Raw genomic sequence first — 19,949 nt, 5'->3', positions numbered from 1 at the left:
ATGGCCATTCTCTTTGGGAAAGTGATTTAACCTTGGGGACAGGAGGCGTGCTGTACCACTTGCCCTCGGAGCCAGAGAATAGTTGCTGGCTTGAATTATTTAGTAATACACAGCAAGCCAAATTGACTTGGGGACGAACAAGCCAATAAGTGGGTCTGAAGGGTCAGCCTAAGGAACAGTTTAATGGGGAGGGAATTCTTGCATCAGTTGCAAAGATGCCGCTCATCTGCAAACGTTTGCTTTCCATTTGAAAAGCACCGGTCTTTCAAGAATCTGTTTAGAAGGAAACTCCTCCAATTTTCTTTGTTATTTCTCATGACGTGTCTGTGATTGTGGGAATTCAGTAGCACTGTGCAGGTATGCTGCAGCGGATTACCATGCTGCCAGCAGTTTTCATGCAGCATTACTGTACCACGGTCAGAAATGGTTGATTACACAGAAGGAAGCACAGAGCTGTTGTTGGGTAATGCCAGGTGGAATATGAATCTGATTGCATTTGACTTAAAAGCAACCTCCTTCCTTGCCTAAAAACCCTAATCCCACCCCTGAAAATATTTCAGCTGCCTTCCGTGGTAATTTATTTTAATGATTTTTGTAGGATCAAGAATTCTCAGAAACAGCTAGTACTTTGTCCATTCAGAGCAAGGTGACACTTCATCTTTCACTAAGATACTTCAGGCTGATTCTCATACCAAATTCATTTTCATTCCCGCTATATGAACCTGCAACATAGGTTATGCAATTAGAAGAAAAGCGTTTGCAGAAATAATAAGAAAAATCTGGTAAATGAAGTCCGCTATACACTGTCAGTCACACTGATGCTATTCCGATAAACACAAACATCTTTTTGTGTTTCCAGTTTAAAGAGACAGAGTAAAACAATTTAAGTCCAGAATTGTCTCTCTTTCCTTGCAGTGCTTAAATATGTATAATGTTACACACACCAAAAATATGCTAAGTGAGCATTGCTGACACAGAGTGCTAAAAAGGCAATGCTATGGTTAGTGTCATAGTTAAAGCATTATACTTAACAGGCTTTCCATTCAGTAACAGGGCCCCTTTCTGTGAATGCACTATATACAGTCTTTATGCAATTAGGAGCATTTTTTAGGGTAAGTGTTTGGTTTTAAGAAGGGGTTTTGCCTTCAAGTCAAATGCAGTCAGATTTATATCCCATCTGTTATTATCTAAGTGGAGCCTTGTCTTCCAAAGGAGATTTGTCTTATAGAGTGCACAGATTGGGCAGCCTTCAATTTAGAAGTGGATGCAAAATACTTTCCCAAGTGTTGCCCTATAATTTTTTCCTTCTTTTATTTTTTATTTTTTTTCTGTGCACTATTCAAACTTTGCTTGCAAGACAAATCAGTCATTTCCTTGTGGGAATTGCTACTCTGTTCTTTCACTGTAGTTTCTGAGTGCTTCAAAAATGCTAATGTAACAGTGGCAGTTCAGAAGAGGTGATGTGCTATCTCTACTTAATAAATCAGGAGAGAAGGCTGGTGGTTGAAGTGCATGTCCAAGAACATTTGCTAATTTGAGGGGCCCACTGTGATGACCTAATTTCTTGGACCAATGCATTTTGTGTGATCAAGTCATATTCTCTGTTGTTGATTTCAGTGGCATCAGTAAATGCTCAGGGTCTCTGTAATGTGGGCTTCTGGGATTGAAACAAAAGAAATGAAGAATACTTATTTAGTGACCTGCTGAGCCAACATTTAGTGTAAAGGGCTACTCTAACATGATGTAAGAATTGTGGGGCAGAGGCTTGCATACAGTGCTTTCTTCAAGGATAATGTTCCTTTCTGTAATCTGGAGACTCTCTCTTCTGACCCTACAATGCCTTTGAATATCTGTAACAAATGTGACAGAGCTCTAGTGAGTGATGGTCTCTCTAGCTGCACCTCTGATCCTTAAAACAGATACCCGCTGACAAGTTAGAAAACAGGTAAGTTGCTTAAAGAGAATACTCAGAGAAAACAGTCCAAACCACTTCAGCTTTGACAGCCTGTCCCAAATTTTCCTTATTTTTCACATGAAATAGGATGGTCTATGTGTACATTAAAAATGCACTCATATTTTATCTTACAGTAGTCATCTGATGAGAATACCTGATTTAGTGTCTTCCTTCAGCTTAGTTTCCTATTGCATACTCTTCTACTTGCAAACAGCTCATCTTTGCTCAAAGCTGGTCTGTAGTGTCAGTTCAGTGACATTAGTTTACTACACTGGGTGGTGTTTCTGAGTATTTAAAACTATCCATTAGCCTGCTTACAATACAAAATGAACTTATGCACTTTAAAAGCTTATGCAGTGTAGCGAGATTCCTGGCAAGTGTGGAGGAAAAAGGTGTTAAGGAAAGCTGGCAGCTTCTTAAAGAAAATATATTAAGTGCAAACTCTTCCAATATGGAGGAAAGTTATAGATGTGTGCAGATAAATCATGATAATTTCATTGCCTATAAAGAGAAGATCTTATTTTTATTTTTATTTTTTTTTACAAAGCGGGAAGTAGGTCAGATTTCCAGGAATAAGGATAAAGGAAGAGCTTATAGGGACAATAAAATCAAAAGTCTCAAGGAAGAAAATGAAACGTAGGTATCCAGGTGAGTAACAGGTGGTGAGAACTAGTTCTTTATGTGCATTAGTAATAAAGAGAAGACTGAGGAAAACGTTAGAGGGTGAAAGGGATCAATGGATGACATTGGAAAAGTCAACATGTATTTTCTCGGTTTGCTTGGGTCTTTCCTAGGAAAATAGAGGGACTCTGTTACTGCTGTTAATGTGGGGGACTGTACTGCCACCACTACCCTGGGTAGGTGGGCATGTGTCTGGGTGCTAGATCTCACATGCACAAGTGTGTCTTTACAGCATGATATCTACATTGCAGTGTACATCTCTTACCCCCACCCACCAATTTTAGGACAGTTTGTCTAGAGGAAATAGTTGTACAATACATGAAATACTGATTGAAGAAGACTTGGAAAGTGTTTAGGGATGATCTCCTGTCAGAATGGAGGCATTAGCCAGGGGGATCCCAGAGGTGGCTGCTTTGCAAGTGCTGTTCAGTACTTTTGTTAATGGTTTAGATGGCAGTGGCAGTGAGTGTGATAGCAATGTATAGAGGGCACTAAGCTGGGAAGGATGAAAGGCAATATGGAAGGACAGGCTACAATTCAAAGTAGTCATGATTGGTCAGAGAAGTGACGATAAAATGAACAGTCACATTTCAACAGGGACATGTTCTATTTACCACTCTTAGGAGTAACCAACTTCATGGATAAAGGGTGGGGAATAACTTCCTAGGGAGCAGTTATTCAGGAAAAAAGTCAGAGTTACAGTAAACCACAAGCCAGGATGAGTCAACAATATTATGCTATGGTATGTAGTATTCTGGGGTGAAGAGAGAGGAATATATACTGCAGGACATATAAAAAAAAAAAAATATATTTCCTTGGCTGGAATAGCATGTCAAGTACACTATACCTTGAGAAAGATGTAAATTGCATACAAGAGTATGCAAAGGAGAGAAATGAGACTGAACAAATGGTCCCAAAAAGCATGACTGATAAGTATGTATTGAGTGACTTGGTGTTATTGGAGGTAGATAGCAGCAAAGTGCTTAGTGATTGTTATAATCTTCAATATGGGCTGCTGGAGAAAGGCAGAGAATAATGTATTTTCTCTGTCCATGTTAACACTAACGCCAAAGACCATCACTTCCAGCAAGAGAGCTGGTGCTGCCATGTTGAGGGGTCCAGCACTGGAATAGTTTGCCTGGTGAGTTTATTGAGTCTCCGTCTTTGGATGCCTTCAAGAACAATTAGGAAAATATCCTCTGGCAACATTACAAGTTGTAGTACACTTTGCTGTGGGGAGGGACATTTCCCGAGGCTTCTTCTAGATAAAATTGTGTTGTTTTCTGACATGCTTCCTCTCTTTCTCTTTCTCCCTCCCTCTCTCTCAAAAAAATCCTTTTACTCCTTGGTGAACATAATTATTCTGCGGAAAGGAATTCCTTAAAATTTAGTAAATTATAGCAGTCATCTTGGTACAGAACCTCATGGGGCAGTGCTTTAAACTACTGATATGTTAGACCGAGTGCTGAAGCTGTAAGAATGCCAAGCCAGCATACCTTAGCTGGGCAAAACTCTGTGAGCGTGTTCTTTACAGACAGAGTAAGGACTGGAACTTGCTTTCTAATCAACATATTTTCTGAAGACTTCGAAAATGCATATAACAGTCTGACATACCAGCTGTCACCAGAAATCGTGTCCCCCACCGACACCCGCGTGCGGTGCGTTGTCACGCATGTCACACAGAGAAGGAGTGTTGACAAGCCCTCTTGCTAGTCACCTTAGAAAGGGAGAAAAGAAACCAGGGTTCAGCAAAGGAGAGCTGGAAACCACAGGAGAGCATCAGAAACGACAGAACCAGAACAGTCCGAGCAAGGAGCTGGTGGACTGACCCAAGGGTTTTACAAGCCCAAGAGGGAATGCAGGCAGCAAAAGGGATTTTTTCTCTAGCCTCATCCGTGTTTAGCTTGGTGTTCAGGACTTATTTGAACCTCTTTCATTATGGGACAGAGACGCAATGTCATTCATGGCCAGTCTTACCAAGTTCCAGATCCTCAAGTACCTGAATTTGCCTTGAAACTGAACCGTGTTTTCTTTTGACTTAGAAGCCGAATTTGATTTCCAAGCCAATGCTCGACAGCATCCTTTGTCTTCGTGATGACAGATGGAAATATGTCCGGAGCGTGCTGACCCCAGCCTTCAGTGATACCAAACTGAAAGAGGTAAGCTGTAGGCAATGTTGCTTTCCTGATTTAGAAGATATAATGGTTTTCTTTTGTGCGAGCATCTACTTACATAGCTTCGTATTAAGGATAGCTTAAAAAATCTGCTACTCTTTGCCAGTTTACTTAGATCTTAGTAGCATGTCCAGTAGAGAATGTGTAGAATGTGGTTCAGCTCACAGACTGCTGTAAAACAGAATAGCTAATCTGGAGGTATGATCCTCTGTCTTTCTCTGTATAAGCCAGTTTGTTCATAAAAGTGTAGCAAAGTCAAAAAAGAGCCTTACCCCAGCCCTTTTAGGAGTAAGCTAAAGTACAGAAAAGGTTATTGCTCCCAACTGGAGCATAGCTTTTCATTATTTGCAGAGTCAGCAGCTCTCACATTAACGCAGGAGCTGCTGTCAGTCTATTTTCATTTCTCCATCTCCTTCCCCCCTCCTTCTTTTATTCTTTAATCCTTTCATATAATAAAATAAGTCACTGGAACAGAATGTCATTGCCAGATAAATACCTCTGACTGAAAATAAATGTCTCCGTGCTGACCTGCTGCTAATTTCCTATAAATGTCTCAGCATTTCCTTAACCATGGGAACCCATTACCCAGTAACAAAGTTCTATTCCAGTGACACGACATCTCTTAATTAAATGCAGATAAATGATTGACTGCTTAAAGTCGCCTTTCAAGGGAAAGGAAAAAAATAATAATAACCAACAAACCAGCACCTCTTCCTTTATGTATTTTATTCTGAAAGGGAAGCATGCCTCACTCCGGTGCCCAGTCCTCGGCTGTAAAATTTTCCACTGGGCAGACGCTTGTGTTGTTTTGACATGCCGCTGTCGAAATCCACAGTAACATCTAAATGTGTCTGGCTCTTTCAGCTCTATAGACAGCGGTCGCTTAGCAACGCCGGCTGTCACCTCCTTATTATGGTAAATTCTAATTGGCCGCAAGCCTGCTGGAGATGCTGATTAATCACAACTGACAATACCATTGGTTATGCGCCTCGACATTTGCTCTGTCACCGGCTCCATCGCCGAGTTTTATAGACGCGAGGATTTTTAAATATTCAGGCGATTAGTCGCTAATGGTGCGGCGGCAGAGGGGAGTTCTGCATTTTCTGAGCTGAAATTAATCCGCCTTACTGCAGGTCATCGGCAAAGCGCGGCTCCCGGCTTCGGCTCTTTGCTGTGGAAGTAACAAAAGATAAAGCCGCGCTCCCCTCCATTTGCGCAGAGCAACCTCTGCCGGCACCGGCAGGGCGAGGTGAGGGCGAGCGGGCAGAGGCCCCGTGCGTCCTGCTTTGGGGCCTGGCAGAGGCAGGTTTGCGGGGTTTGACTTGTGTTGAGGAAGTCTCGTTGCTCGCTTTGCGCTGCTTGGTGGAGGAGATGGAGGTGGAAGGTAAAATGGCGGGCCAGCCAGCGCCTCGCACCCAGCTCACATGTGGAAATCGCAGTCTTTAGTTTTAGCTCGTTGGTCAGCTTTCCCTGTGCTGTCTCTTCCAAACTCTGCATAAAGGGTGGAGTCTCCGTGTTACCCAGAAATTGTAATTTTCTCCTCCCAAGTTTATAGAAAGTGAGAAAACAAGAATAGAGAGAAGGGTCTCTCTAAAAGGCCCGACTTTGTTCCAGTCTCATGTCTTCACCAGAAGACCGTCTGTCTCTGCAGAGAAACATCGGCAATAAGTTCATGTTAGCTTAAGAACCTCTTTTTAATGGATGTACACCTCAGCCTTGCATTTCACTTTCAACCCAAATAGATGAATAGTCCTGGGATTTGAAGTTAATGCAACTTAACTTCTCGCTCATATGCTTCTCTTGCTGTTGTTTAATTTAGAAGCCATACCAACACTTCTCAAAGGAAATCAATGCTCATTAATTATGATCCCACTTTTTAGCTCTCCCATATTTAGTACTCTATCAGAACCTCTGCAGCATGGAAATGGAAATATTGTGTTCTAGTATTGGCCATACTACAGAGTATTCACGATTATGTAGAAGTCATCCTGTTTATAATAAACTCTTCCTCTCTAACCCAAAGGAATTACAAATGAGTTATTTTTGCTATGAATCTGTTGCATAAGAACCTTGGGTTTGTTGTTTGATACATATTTATAAACACTGCTAGACCCATACCTCATTTCTTCTCCTGGGATACTGATTCTTTTATCACAGAGATCTGAACTGTAGAAAAATCAAATAGAAAAACCCACCACAATCTTCCTACCACCCTGTTCACCCTGGATGTCTACTTTGCCTTCACGTAATACCAGAGTCGCTCTAGAGAATGGTTCCCCCCAAGTGTTGCAGCTCCCAGCTCTGCTCTGAACATAGACTTGTCTGTCTGGATGCTCGGAGAGAACTGGGAGCTATTAGCCTGTGACAGAGCTATAAATGTTAACAACTCTTTATGCTCCCCATAGCAATCCCTTCAGACAAATGATGTGCAGAGTTGGATAGACTCCTGATATCTCCATTTCCGAAACACAAGAATCCACTAAGAGACTGAAAGACAGCTTCAGTACTAGCAATAACAAGAAGCTGGTCATCCAACTCCTTGAGCTGGCTGTTAGGGGACAAAACCCAAGGCAGAGATAATATATTTTGCTAGGATTTGAACTGTAATGCCCCACAGAGACATCTAGCTGCTGTGGCTGGGGGTGGAAGTGTGCTTTGCACTTTTGTCTCAGTGGTATTGGTGTAGTGTCACTGAGAAGTTCACTAAGCATGAGGAATTTCACTTCAGTTTGGCAATCGTCTCCAAGAGCTGGTCACCAAATGAGGAAAAGTTGATCCCAGAAGTTTGCAAAGTTATGAGCAATTAATTGAAACCAGAGGTTATAGAGCTGTTGGGGAGCCAGTGCTGTGATTGCTGCTTGCATGAAGAGAATTGATTCCCTAACATTTTTTAAGAATTTTCTAGCATTTTCTGTTTTTGCTCTCTGTACCCTCATTTTCTCACTTTAAAAGCTGTGCTCTGCTACACTGTTGTTTTTATAGAGTTCCATACGCTCTGTTCCCCTGTTTTAATTTTCTTTTTCAAATGTGTATGCAAAGATTAATAAAGTAGTCCACTCCAGCTGAAGGAAGCTTTAGATCCAGATAACGTTAAATTCAACTACTGTAATGGTGAGTGTAGTGTAAGTCAACAGACTTTTAGGCTTGATCCTGCAGTAAGATTTAGTAGTCTCATCCCCCATGAGATGCCACTGGGTTTGGTAGCAGATCTGATAATAAGCTCTTCACAGTGAGCCCCCTGAATAGACCCTACAGCGCCATTGCTATGAGAGCACTGAGAATGAGAAATGAGAGAGAGGAAGCAGGAGAACCAAGAAGTTTCACTTCCAGCTTTGCCACTGACTGCCTCAATGTGATCTGGTAGAAGCTGCCTAAATTCTCTCTACGTGAAACATCTTTCATCTGTTGAATGGGAATATTACCAACTACTGAAAGTTGATCCAAGGTGTAATGCATGAGGAATTTGTGAAGTAATATAGCTGGAGGTTCTCAAGTAAAAGATGCAGTTCCCTGTGTTCCTGTTGTGCTCTCCGCAGCTATTATATATTGAAATGAGCTGATCTGTTAGTGATCGTGGTGTACTGATCTTGATTCCCTATTTAGTGTTTCTTATTTAGTTTCTCCCCTTTTTGCTGTGGTGCTTGTGATGATCCTGCAGTTCTGGACCCCTTGTCAGACTTGATAAATAGCTTGGCTCTCTTTTACAGCCAGCACCAGCAGAAAACCCATTGATTTTTATTTATTCTGATGGTGCTGCAGTACTCTTGTCATCTCCTATCAGTATGCTGGGAATCCTCTCCTCCATTAACTAACCATTAAAACAAATCAGAACACAAAAATTAAAGAAGAGAGTGCAACATAATGTAGCATTGTCCTAAATAACCTGTGAGTTTGTGTTATGGCATTTTTTTTTTTCAAATGAAGGGAGACACGAAGCAGAACTTGTGATAAGTTGACAGAGCAATGCAAGAAAATCCTCTAGTGTCAGTCTCAGGCACATAGATCTTCCAGATCCCACTAGGACATAGGATCTGGCAGTGCAGCTGTTGAGGTTTCCTTGATTTTCTTTCTACTCTACTCTTGCACAGTGGTCAGAGGCATTTTGGAAGAGACTCTGCAAGTTGCAATTGCTATTCAGCAAAGCAAGTGCACTCACCTGAGATGATGCAAATCACTAACTTAAGAGCTGGTATGTGAAATGTGCATATCCTGGAGCCAAGAGTCAGTGTCTGCTTGAGTTGCTCTCTTTGGTAAGTTGTGCCAGTGAGTAGTAGAGCCCCACTGTGAGGTGATGGAAACACACCTCTGCTCTTCTCCTGGTTATAGTCAGTGACTTGATATCTAGAGCAAAAGAGTTTCTTATTCTGGGGTTGTATCTTTTTTTCGATCTTACTTCCTTGTATTTAATCCCATTTGCGGGACGAGAGGCCTGCCATGATCTTGCTGTACTATATGTGAACAGTAAAACTTTCTGGTGTGTCTGTCTACAGTGAATACAATCCAGACTTCTTGGATGCTAAGAATCATGGTAAATTCTGAGGTCCACATCTAACTAGAGGAATGTGACTCTGATGCCTTTGAACAGTGCAAACATCCCCATGCACCATGCATACACAGAATCGGAAACTAATTGTTGGTATGTGCCAAATAGCAAATTGGCAGGATTTATACGGCAAAGCCCCTGGCATCATGAAAACCCTAACCCCAAATGCTCTCCTTTGGCAAAAGAAAGAAATTTGGACTCTGGGCTACTCTTGCTATTAGATGACTGGCAAATCAAATATTTACAGGGACCATATTGTTTAGATTTTTCTTCTTCATCCTGTTACTCTCAGCCAATCTGAACACAGAGCAGCTGGGGTTTGTTTACCCACCAAGAACTGAATCACAGGCAGGTTATGCAGCTTTTATGTTCTGACTGGCAAATGATAATGTATAGGAAGTTACTGATACCCAAGGCAGTGTAGATCAACATGTCTGTTACCGTGCCTGTTTTCAAAGTTTGCTGTGGTTCACCTCCCCCAACACTATTTTATTTTTCTTGATGACTGAGCAAAGAGTTTAAAGTATTAAGGGACTTGAGTACATTTCACTCTGTGGTCTTTGTAGTTGGCAAACTTAGATTAATTTATGTCCCTCAAGGGAATAGAAACCCAAACCCAAACCCGGGATTCCTAAGCAGATATCCCCCGTAGCTTTCATATGCAAATAATTGTCTCATTGATATGACTCTGTGCTATAATGCTAACAATAAATCAAATCCATGTGCCCCCTCCCCACTTTCCTGCTTAGATGTGCTAATAAAAATATCTTTTTGTCTAGAAATAAATTGCTACGGCATTTTGAAAGGCTGGTGGAATGTGGAAAGTTCAGAGGTGCTGCGAGATGCCCTGTCCAGGCGTATGTGCCCCTGCCATCCCTGCCAGCTGTTGGAAAGCAATAGCAGCCAGCTGGGTGGTTTCAGGTCTGGTGATGTGCTGAAGAACAAAAGAGAAAATAAGGCAATAAAAGGAAAAATTTGAAATGATCACCATCTGTCTAGAAAACATCTTACCTGTTAAAATATGGATTTTCATTTTGTTCTCCTTGACTGACTGAGTTCATTTGAAGGGCTGGACCCAGAGATTGTAAAGCATTTTACCCTGGTTTGATTTGTTGAACAGAAATGTGTTAATTTTGTTGAATCATTTGAGAAGAAGCTCACTGCAGGGGACCTTCTTTAGAAATCCAAAAGGGGCAGAAAACTGCCACATAACATGGTGTGCACCTCCCAAACATATATACCAGCTGCTTTTACAGAATACTAATCTGGCTTCAGAATTGTTTTGTAAGATTCCTGTTGCACAGCCCAAATCAATCCAGCCTTGAACTAAAAGGATAACATCCTGCTCTGTCCCGTATAGGTACGGGACTTTGAGAACACCGAGACACATTCTTGACTAAGACTTCTGCCTTTGGAGAACATGTTGGATGCTCCCGCGTTGGCCTTTTGACTGCATACAGTCTTGCCCATGTGTTGGGATGGCAGCGTGCCTGTGCACGAAGTGTTATGCCAGTTTCACAGAGGTAGAAGTGCCAAGCAAAATGGACTTGGCTGGGCAGCCTGCATAGCTTTTGGAGTGTGCTGAGAGGCTGCAGTAAGTCTTTTTTGGTAACAAGAATGTCAGAATAGTAGGACAAGTCTGTTCTCATGTTTGTTGACATCCGTATGCTGAAAGAGGTTGCTCAGGAAGGAAAGACGGATTGCTGTGCATATGTCTGCTAATGCTTGGCATAACTGAGGCAAGACTGGGGTATTAAACTGTAGGAAGATCTGTCAGTAGTCTCTCTGGAGGAGGAGTAATAGCAAATAATGCCATTAGGGTAATGGCTGGATTGCTGCTATGCCCTAACTCAAAGTAGCAGTCGGCGTCTTCCTCTGTCCCCATTGAAGGTATAATCAAGGTAAGTGTCTGATGCTGTTCATATGAAACAAGTTATAGAGAGACTTTAAGGAGATCCTGGTGGTTGCCTATGTCAGGTTTCCATGAATTGTTGTTATCTAGACAAGGTGTGGGTTAGGTCTACCTCAACATCATTTGTCAGCGAACAGAAAGAACCACTAGCTGAACAAATTCACACGTGTCCACTTATGGATGGTTGCCACTCCAGACAACCCTCTCCTCAGGTAATGGCAGCACTCTTCCCACAGCAAACTGTAGTGATATACATGGTGCTTTCCTGATGTACTCCTTAAACTGAGGGACGGCAAGAGGGAAATACTAGGCCTCTGGTGATGACATCTTTAGAAGACTTCGAGACCACAGAAAATATTATTCCTTCCGCTCAGTAGTATATGTAGCCTAAATGTAATGGCCTGTAAATATGGATTATGATAGATCATGAGCTAGGACAGGGAATGATTAAAAAAAAAAGAGAGGAATGTTTTTGCTTAGTCATTCTTCATGTATATAGCCGTAAGTGGACAAGAACCAAAGGTCAGGTAAGCAGCAAGGCCTCTTGAATTTAGGCCCAGAGCTGGAGAAAGGCATCCCTGTAATAATGTAGACAATCCTAGCATTTCATCTTACCTGTGTAAAAGTGCCTGGCCACACCTGCAGAGGGTCCTGAGAGTTCCATCCCATCTACTGGATAAAACCAATTTAGAATAATTGATTTGTTTATTATTATTATTATTTATTTTACATTTTAACAATTTTCACAATAGAATGCATTCCTTTCTAGATGACACCGCTAATAAACCAGGCCTGTGATGTCCTGCTGAGTAACTTGAAAGTCTATGCAGATTCTGGCAAAGCTTTTGATATCCAGAGGTACGTTCAACATACCAGAAATTAGCAGCAGATTAAAAAAAAAAAAGAATGTCAATAGCAGCAATTATTCTAAATATTCACTGACTGTATGTATAACAAGATTTATTTTTTTCTCTTGCTTTTATAAGTGGAGATCATAAGATAGAGGATGTGTCTGATGATAGATGCCTTTTCTTCATGGGGAGAGCCATTGCATACTTGAAAAGTAATTTTGGGAATGCATCTAATGTATTTCTAGATGTTTAATGGAGTTTTAACAGCTGGAAGCAGAAAGGAAAGCTGCACCAGTCCCTGTCCAGTCTGCTCTGTACTGTCTGCCAATAATGTACAAATATAGGAATTGATCTAGTATCAAATCCCTCTAGTCCATCACTTTCTTGTTTGTTTGTTTGTTTTTGTATGTTGGGTTTTTTTGAGCACTTAATGATTCTTATCACATTCCTACTAACCCTGTCTAATAGCACGCTAGCCTTTTGTGAAACAATGAGATCAGTATTCCAGATGAGAATGCACCATTGATTTATAAAATGACGCTTTAATATTTTCCATACTGTGCTTTCTCCCATTTGTTATGCATTTAAGATCCTATTATCATTTTTTGTTGCTCTTTCAGCAGATACCTTCATTGAGCTGTTCACAATACTGTCTAGCCCCTTCTCTGAGCACATACAATTCTTCCAGTATCTCTGTATGGTGAATGAATAGTTCAAGTGTATCCTTACTGTTAGGCACTATTTTGTGTACACTTCATTTGCTAGGTTGGTCAGCACCTTCTGAAGTTCCTCATGATTTTTCCCTACCTGGAACAGTGCAAATAATTTTGTTTCATCTAAAGGATTGGATATTTGGTCACTGTTCAACCATCTCTTGTCCAGTAAATGTATATGCATGCATGCAAGTGTCTGTCTGTGTGTGCACAAAGATCTCTTTATATTAAATATCTGAGGAGTTACTATGAGACTCTGAGATACATTGCATTTAGCCTAGTGCTCTGATAAAAATTGACCTTTTCAGTCCTTCTGGGTTTTTCCCTTTTTTCCATTTGTCCTTTTTCTTTGCCTGGTCTTTTAGCTATTGATCCATGATAAGGTTTCACCTCTCAAGAGGCACTTTGGAAAAGACTTTGAAAGTAGAAATGAATGATGTTGACCATCTCAGAATATGTTCTTCCAGTTATTTTATCATACTACCATTTCAGCCAGTTTGACATATATAAATGTGATTCTCATTGCACCGCAGTTTCCCAAAACTGCCTTGGGAGCTATTTTTTGGCTGTAGATACCCTATTTGCAACCTTCTGTCTTCTTGTACATTAGTTGGCTTTAGCCATTTAGTGTTTTGTCAACAACTCAAAGTGTAGGGTTTAAGCTTTTTCAATAACTTGGTGAGGTAAATGATTGAGGGCTTCTGAGATTATTGTTTTATTGCAGAATCCCTATTTTAACATTTCAACATCCAGTAGTGCCTTTTTGTTTTGTGTAAGAGTTGAAAATCCAAACAAGTTACTTAGCTCTGCAGCATTGTTGTTATCTTTAAAATCAGCTTGGGTGTCCTTAGAATGACAGTGGCCCAAGGATTATAGTTTGAGATGTTCTGCTTCACAGTATACACACAGGATATGCTGTCCTGAGTCCTGTCCTCTTGATTCATGCTAACTTAAGTTAAAACATCAGAGAATTTGATATTAGCCTTCTGTAGAAAAGAATAGTCATAGAAAAACATAAAAAATCAGTCATTGCAGACTTGACCAACAGATCAGAAGAATCAAATTACAAGGATATTTCACATTCTTAGTCCATTATCTCAAAACTAGTATAGCTGCTAAGGGACATTAGAAATAAAAACGGTGAGACAACTGGATAGATAGCCAGGTATGTGGGGAGAGATTCAGTAAGTTCTAAAATTTCAATGCCAAGGTCTACAGATCATTTGTAATTCTCAAAGCATTTGCTGCCACTCTGCAGAGGTACAGGCTTCACTTGGAGTCAGTTCTCCTTGGTTTTGACCAGGAATTTATAATTAGAAAGGAGCTATTAAGAACACAAAGGAAATCCTTAATAAGAAATTTTACTTAAGGACTTCTTGTGACTCTTGTGAGAGTTCAAACTGGACTGGTAAGAGACATTGTTTCTGCAGTTTTGATAAATAGATTACCTCTTTTGCATGTATACAACAATAATGCTTCTGAATTTCTGTTGCATTAGATTTCTAGATAATAATAAATGAACTTTTTATATATATATATATAAATTACTAGTAGAATTATTGAGCTATATGAAAATGTGTTCACTTTGTAGAGAGAGGAGGTGATAGTTGTTATTAAACATCAGCATTTGTCAGAATGATGGAAATATCCATGGGCAAAGCTCAAATCTGAAAGCAAAAAGAAAATCAGAGACAAAAATTAATGTTATGTGATGTTTGTAGAAGCAAGATATTCATGGATATGTAAGTTGTAGCTAATGATATGTCATTCTTAATGCAGGTGTTACAACTGCTTTACCTTGGATGTTGTTGGTAGCGTAGCTTTTGGTACGCAGGTGGACTCTCAGAAGAATCCTGATGACCCCTTTGTTAAGAATTGCAGAACATTCTTTGAAGTGTCTTTGTTTAAGCCTCTTCTTATTCTAATCCGTAAGTACAGTCCACCTTTGTCTACTCCGTTATGGTAATTTTCTGAAAGTCATCCTGAAATTGCAAAACATCTGGAAGCAGGAGCAGGAAGATGTATTGTGAGCTTTATTTCAGAAGTGTTCAGAATTCAGCCTACAGTCCACAAAACCCTCTAGACTTTCATGGTATGCTTTACAGCTCCTGTCGTCATTAATGCAACTTCCTCCAGAAACCAAGAGTCACAGAAGGCAACACTCCAGCTTGATTTGAACTGAGGGTTTCTGGCACCTGTAGCCTGTGGTCTGGCTACACTTGTGTTTTAAAACAGAGTTACAGCAACCTAATCTATATGTTATAAATAAAGTGTGGCCCTTGGGAACCTGGGAGCAAAGTTTTTGTGCACTCTCTTTACTTGGTAGAGATTGAAATCTCACCCATTAACTAAAGAGTGCTAATAACCAGAAGAGAAGTAGAGGAGCGTAAGCAGATAGCGTAAGTCCTCTAAATTCTTATTTAAATAGTATCAGCAGCCTGGCTGATAACTATAAAGGATAAAGATGGTAAGTGCCAGCACAGGCTGTCTTCAAGAGAATGCATTTATTTTCCCAGTGACTAGACTGGGAGTACAAGAATAGGGTATGAAATTATTTAGTTCTAGGTCATGAACACTACTAAGGCTTTGTGGTGATGGAAGCCTTGTTAACACATGGCAGTAAGAATTATAGCTGAATAAGCTGCATCCTAATCAAGATTGGTAAGTTTTTACTGTTTTAGTATCTAAACCTGTTCACAGTAGTGTCAGGTGGCACAGTGGCAAAGTTTCCTGTGCCCATCTGATCCTGCTGGCATTACAGATTGCACCTATACTAGCAGCACATGAACTGTTTCCTTCTGAACTGTGTATCCAAAATATCCTGGGGTTAATGTTTAACCTGATTGCAAAGTGGGATTTGTGACTAATTTCTGAAGGGACAGAAATTTGTCCCTAGCCTCTAACAGCGTCCTCCATTAAAGAAAGTTGCTGTGTAGAGTTTGGGGTTGGATTGCCTGAAAGTGTTTGATTTCCTTCTGTTAGTAAATTACATGATCTGAATTTCAACAGTGTTGCCCCGTTGGCAACAGGGGTTTTCTGAAAATTGACTGATTTTTTAGTCTTAAGCTGTTCATGATTTAACAAGGGGTTTATTCAAGTATAAGACTTCACTCTGGAATCTAGTTCCTGACTATAAAGGCAATGGAGACCATCCTTGTAGTAGCATCCTACTTTAAGAGTCTTTGGTCTGTTTAGAGAAGCAAAATAAAGTAGTAAACCAATGTCCAAATACTGAAGAGCTGGAATTGGGAATTACTACTACACAGTTGTATGGATCAGTGCCATAACTTGCTAAACGGGGTCAAGATCCTCCACGTTCTGTATGCAGCTGCTCAAGTAGGCAGTGAGAGCAATTCTTCCTTTTGTTGTATTGGCTCTGTGGCATCAAGGAGCTGAACTGAAATCTGGAAGCATTGTGGAAGACTTGCAAGTCAGGGCAAACTTGGAAGGCAACTATCCAGCAGGGGAGTTCCAGCAAAAATGGAATTTCTAAAAGGAAACCCTGTACCAACATATACAGGTGGAAGAAAAAAAAAAAAAAAAAAAAGTGAGAGAGAAAGAGAGAGAAAAAAAGTGGAAAAACAGCTTTCACAAAAATAATGCATCCCACTTGATGAGATTTGTAATATTAATGAAAGGAAAGGGATATTACATGCTTTTTCACTCTGCCTCAGTGTTTTCTCCTTTAAAATCTCTTACAGTTTCTTTCCCATTCATAATGATCCCACTGCTTCGAATTCTGCCAAACAAGAAACAAAAGGAACTGAATGGATTTTTTATCCAAACTATAAAAAATGCAATTGTCTTCAGAGACCAGCAAGATGCAGCTGAGGTAAAACCATTTGTGTGATAAATATATGGATAAGCAAATGCTTTGAGGAAAAACTGGAAGTGGCATAAGCTTCAGTTGAAAAAGTGAACTCAGTCTGTTTGAACGTTCAAAGCAATTTAGTGAAGATTTTATTCATTTTTAGCTCTATGTACCATCAACCAGTCTTGGTGCTGATGCGGAACTGTTAACACATTACAAGAAAGACTGCTTCTCTCGCTTTATCTGTCCAAATAAGGATGCAGAAAATGTTGCAACTGGGATGGCTTTCCAACCCAGTTTCTAGACCCAGAAGGATTCATCTTGTAATTTTTTTTTCCTATCTTCATCAGGTGTCTTGTCTGTGCTGGCTTTCCTTAACAATAAGAGAAAGGGGAGCCCCCCACAGAGTGACTCAACCCAGTCATTACCTATGAGCTGACATGGGTTTTATATAGCCCTACGGCAGTTCCTACTATTTATGAAAACAAAAAGAAAGAACTTACATGTCTAATTAAGAGCAAACATTTAGTATGGAGATGGTTAAAGAAAAAGGTAGTAAATTATACCCAGTATGCAAAATAATTGATATGTATTAGTAGCAAATCAGCTGTGGCCCATCTCTTTCTCATCCATCTGGATGTAAGGCAGTTCTGATTTTTTTGTTGTGTGTTAAACACTGCTATTTTATGAAGACTCTGAAGGCACAGATATTTTTATAAAAGTCTCTCTATTTTCAATATATGAAACATTGGGAACATAGATACGTGCTTAAATTTTGTGATACAAAAGTTCTTTGGGTCTGTTTGTCCTTTTTGACCATTCTTTACTCCAGACTGCACATAATTTCCCTGAAAATAGGTTAACCAATTAATTATGGATGTGTAGTGAGAAACAAAGAATATCAAAGAGAATTCCATTGTAAAGGTAACAGACAAGTGTTGCATATCAATTGATATGAAATATGCCATAACGTACCTATTAAGAATCTGTTAATATTGAAATAATTGAAATGTTTTTTTCTACTTTGAGATGAACAGCAGTTCTGATGGGATAACAGCACAGGTGAGGATGGATCGTCCCAAATTTTTCTCAGAACTTAGCCCCCCAGCTGTCATCTTTCAGGACAGTATGGATTTTAATTTGCACGGTGTTATACCTAAGGCATGTTTTAAAATCAAATTGATTTTCAAAGATATTGCTGCTTTGCGCTGTGTTGCACGTTCTCCTCTTTTTCTTTGACACTCTCTCCAGTGAAATCTCACTTCCATATTTGTTGTCCTTTATCGTCTCCTTATTCTCATCTTTCTTCAATCCTATCTTTATGAGTCTTTCCTCCCCAGTAGCCTTTAGGCCTTTATATCCATCCTTCTTTACACCCAAAAGTTTGTATGCACCGCTGCATAGTCACAGAGTAGTCACAAATAAATCATGATTCAGAAACATGGATGGTGTATCTAAGCTGGTTGCAGACACCTAATTTCTAGTGCACATACCCTGTGTGAGCTTTTAATAGCATATTGATGGGGCTGTGTATATGGAGAGTTTTGACTCAAAGATTTATGCTGACAGGGTCTGCGTGAAAAGGCTAATTATTCTGTGTATCAATTATAAAAGGGGCAATGAAACAATCTAATGTGAATGAATGGTAGTTAATGTATTAACTGCTATGTGTTTTGTATTAATACAATGTATTTCTGTGGCAGTAGCACTGGCAGCATCACTCAGGGGCTAAATCCTTGATTATAGTAGAGATGGTCACTCTCAAACTGCAGGCTAAGATAAAGGACAACAGGTGGGTATGGTAAGGAGAGAAAACAAAGAAAAATGAGATTCTAGTGACAAGAGCAGGAGTCAGCATTCTGTCCATATGCAGTGTGTTTTCAGCTCTCAGTGACTGATAGAGTGGAAAGGCTTATGATTGTATTGGAAGGGATACTGGGAGAGTCATTAAAAGATAACACGTGGCAGTAGCTGCCCAGTACCAGGACAGTGTGGAGGAAAGTACGAGGTCCATGTTTACCTTAACAGTGTATGCACAAGTCCATGACTGGCAGTGGTCCCACCTACTCCTGGACTTATGCCTAGTTTGCAAAATTGTCACATGGGAACAGTTTCAAGTACTGGGAGTTAGACACTTTAGGACCAGCTTTCTGAGAGCATATTAAGTTCCCTATGCAGTTCAGGATCATTAGCATGGCTTTCAAAAGGAACTGGAAAGTTTGGATCTTCTTTTTTTTTCCCAACTTCACCGCCTGTCCTGTTATCCTCTCGTAGAATTTTGACTATTTTAGGTTGGTGGAGTGCAAGTTTTGCTACAAGTATAGGGAACTTAGTAATTTGCCAGGACCATAAAAACGGTATGTGAAACAGATCAAAATGCAGCTGCCGTCCAGTTTAATGCAGAAATGTAATCTGCAGAGATTAGGTGTCCCAGATAGCCCTGTAGTTGAAGAGTTATGACCTGTGCCCTAGGTCTAGAGCGATGAAATGTACCTAGTGAAGTCAGTAGGAGTTCTGGCATTGAATTTTAATGAGTCCAAGATGTAATCGGTAGCTACTGGTTCCTTGTGCTAATAATGGGAGCTGTAAGCAAAATCTTACAGTCTTCCTGTGCTGCATTAGGCCAATGGGTATTCCTTAGATTGCCACATTCCTAGATGTTACATTGTGTGCATCTTTTACTCCTCATTGATTTTATCACCATTAAAAATGTTTTTATCTCTTCGTGAAAAAAAAAAAAAAAAAAGGAACAAACTGTAAAACAATGAGGGGCTCTGTGAAAGTGATTCAGCTGAAGCTTGTCTTCTTCTCATCTGCAGTGAACATGAACAAAGAATAAAGAAAGGCCAAAAAATAATGTGACAAGCAAAGTCAGCCTGTTATCATCCTTGTTCCATCAGTAAATGAAACAATGCTTCTGAATGCCTAAAGATAATCCCACGGGCAGATAGTAATTTTACAGCCAGGTTTAGATCTAATAATACGCTTGCAGCTTATATGAGATCTGTGATGTCACTTTCTCTTAACCCATCGGTTAGTGCTGCAGATGTCATTTTAATTATATATTATCTTTCTGTGGTCAGTCAAATAATTTCAGTCCTGGATATTCCACTCATTTGGCTTATGTACAAAAACATTTAGTGGTCGTATTTTAGAAATTTTAATTTATTACATTTATTCATGAATTCAAATTATTGTAAAATGCTTTTCCCACTATTTACAGGAGAGCAAATTCACCCTGCTCAGAAGAAACAGCACAAATTTAATGCACCACTTAACACCTACTTTGAAGACTCCAGCAGGATTTAAG

The 19,949-nt window shown here is 40.0% G+C and overlaps 1 protein-coding gene across 9 annotated transcripts in view; it reads left to right on the top strand.

The window, feature by feature from the left end:
• Positions 1–19,949, top strand: part of TBXAS1 (thromboxane A synthase 1) — a 242,014-nt gene that overhangs the window by 134,971 nt on the left and 87,094 nt on the right. For all 9 annotated transcript variants that reach the window (XM_035343262.1, XM_035343278.1, XM_035343270.1 and 6 more), the window contains 4 exons: positions 4,678–4,794; positions 12,034–12,122; positions 14,608–14,756; positions 16,530–16,660. In XM_035343262.1, coding sequence (XP_035199153.1) covers positions 4,678–4,794; positions 12,034–12,122; positions 14,608–14,756; positions 16,530–16,660 — 486 coding nt within the window. The remainder of the gene's footprint in view (positions 1–4,677; positions 4,795–12,033; positions 12,123–14,607; positions 14,757–16,529; positions 16,661–19,949) is intronic.

This window comes from Oxyura jamaicensis, chromosome 1 (assembly GCF_011077185.1).
Source record: "Oxyura jamaicensis isolate SHBP4307 breed ruddy duck chromosome 1, BPBGC_Ojam_1.0, whole genome shotgun sequence".
Lineage (NCBI taxonomy): Eukaryota > Metazoa > Chordata > Aves > Anseriformes > Anatidae > Oxyura > Oxyura jamaicensis.
The sequence above is the reverse complement of the archived record's forward strand: the minus strand, read 5'-3'. Positions and strand labels throughout refer to the sequence as shown.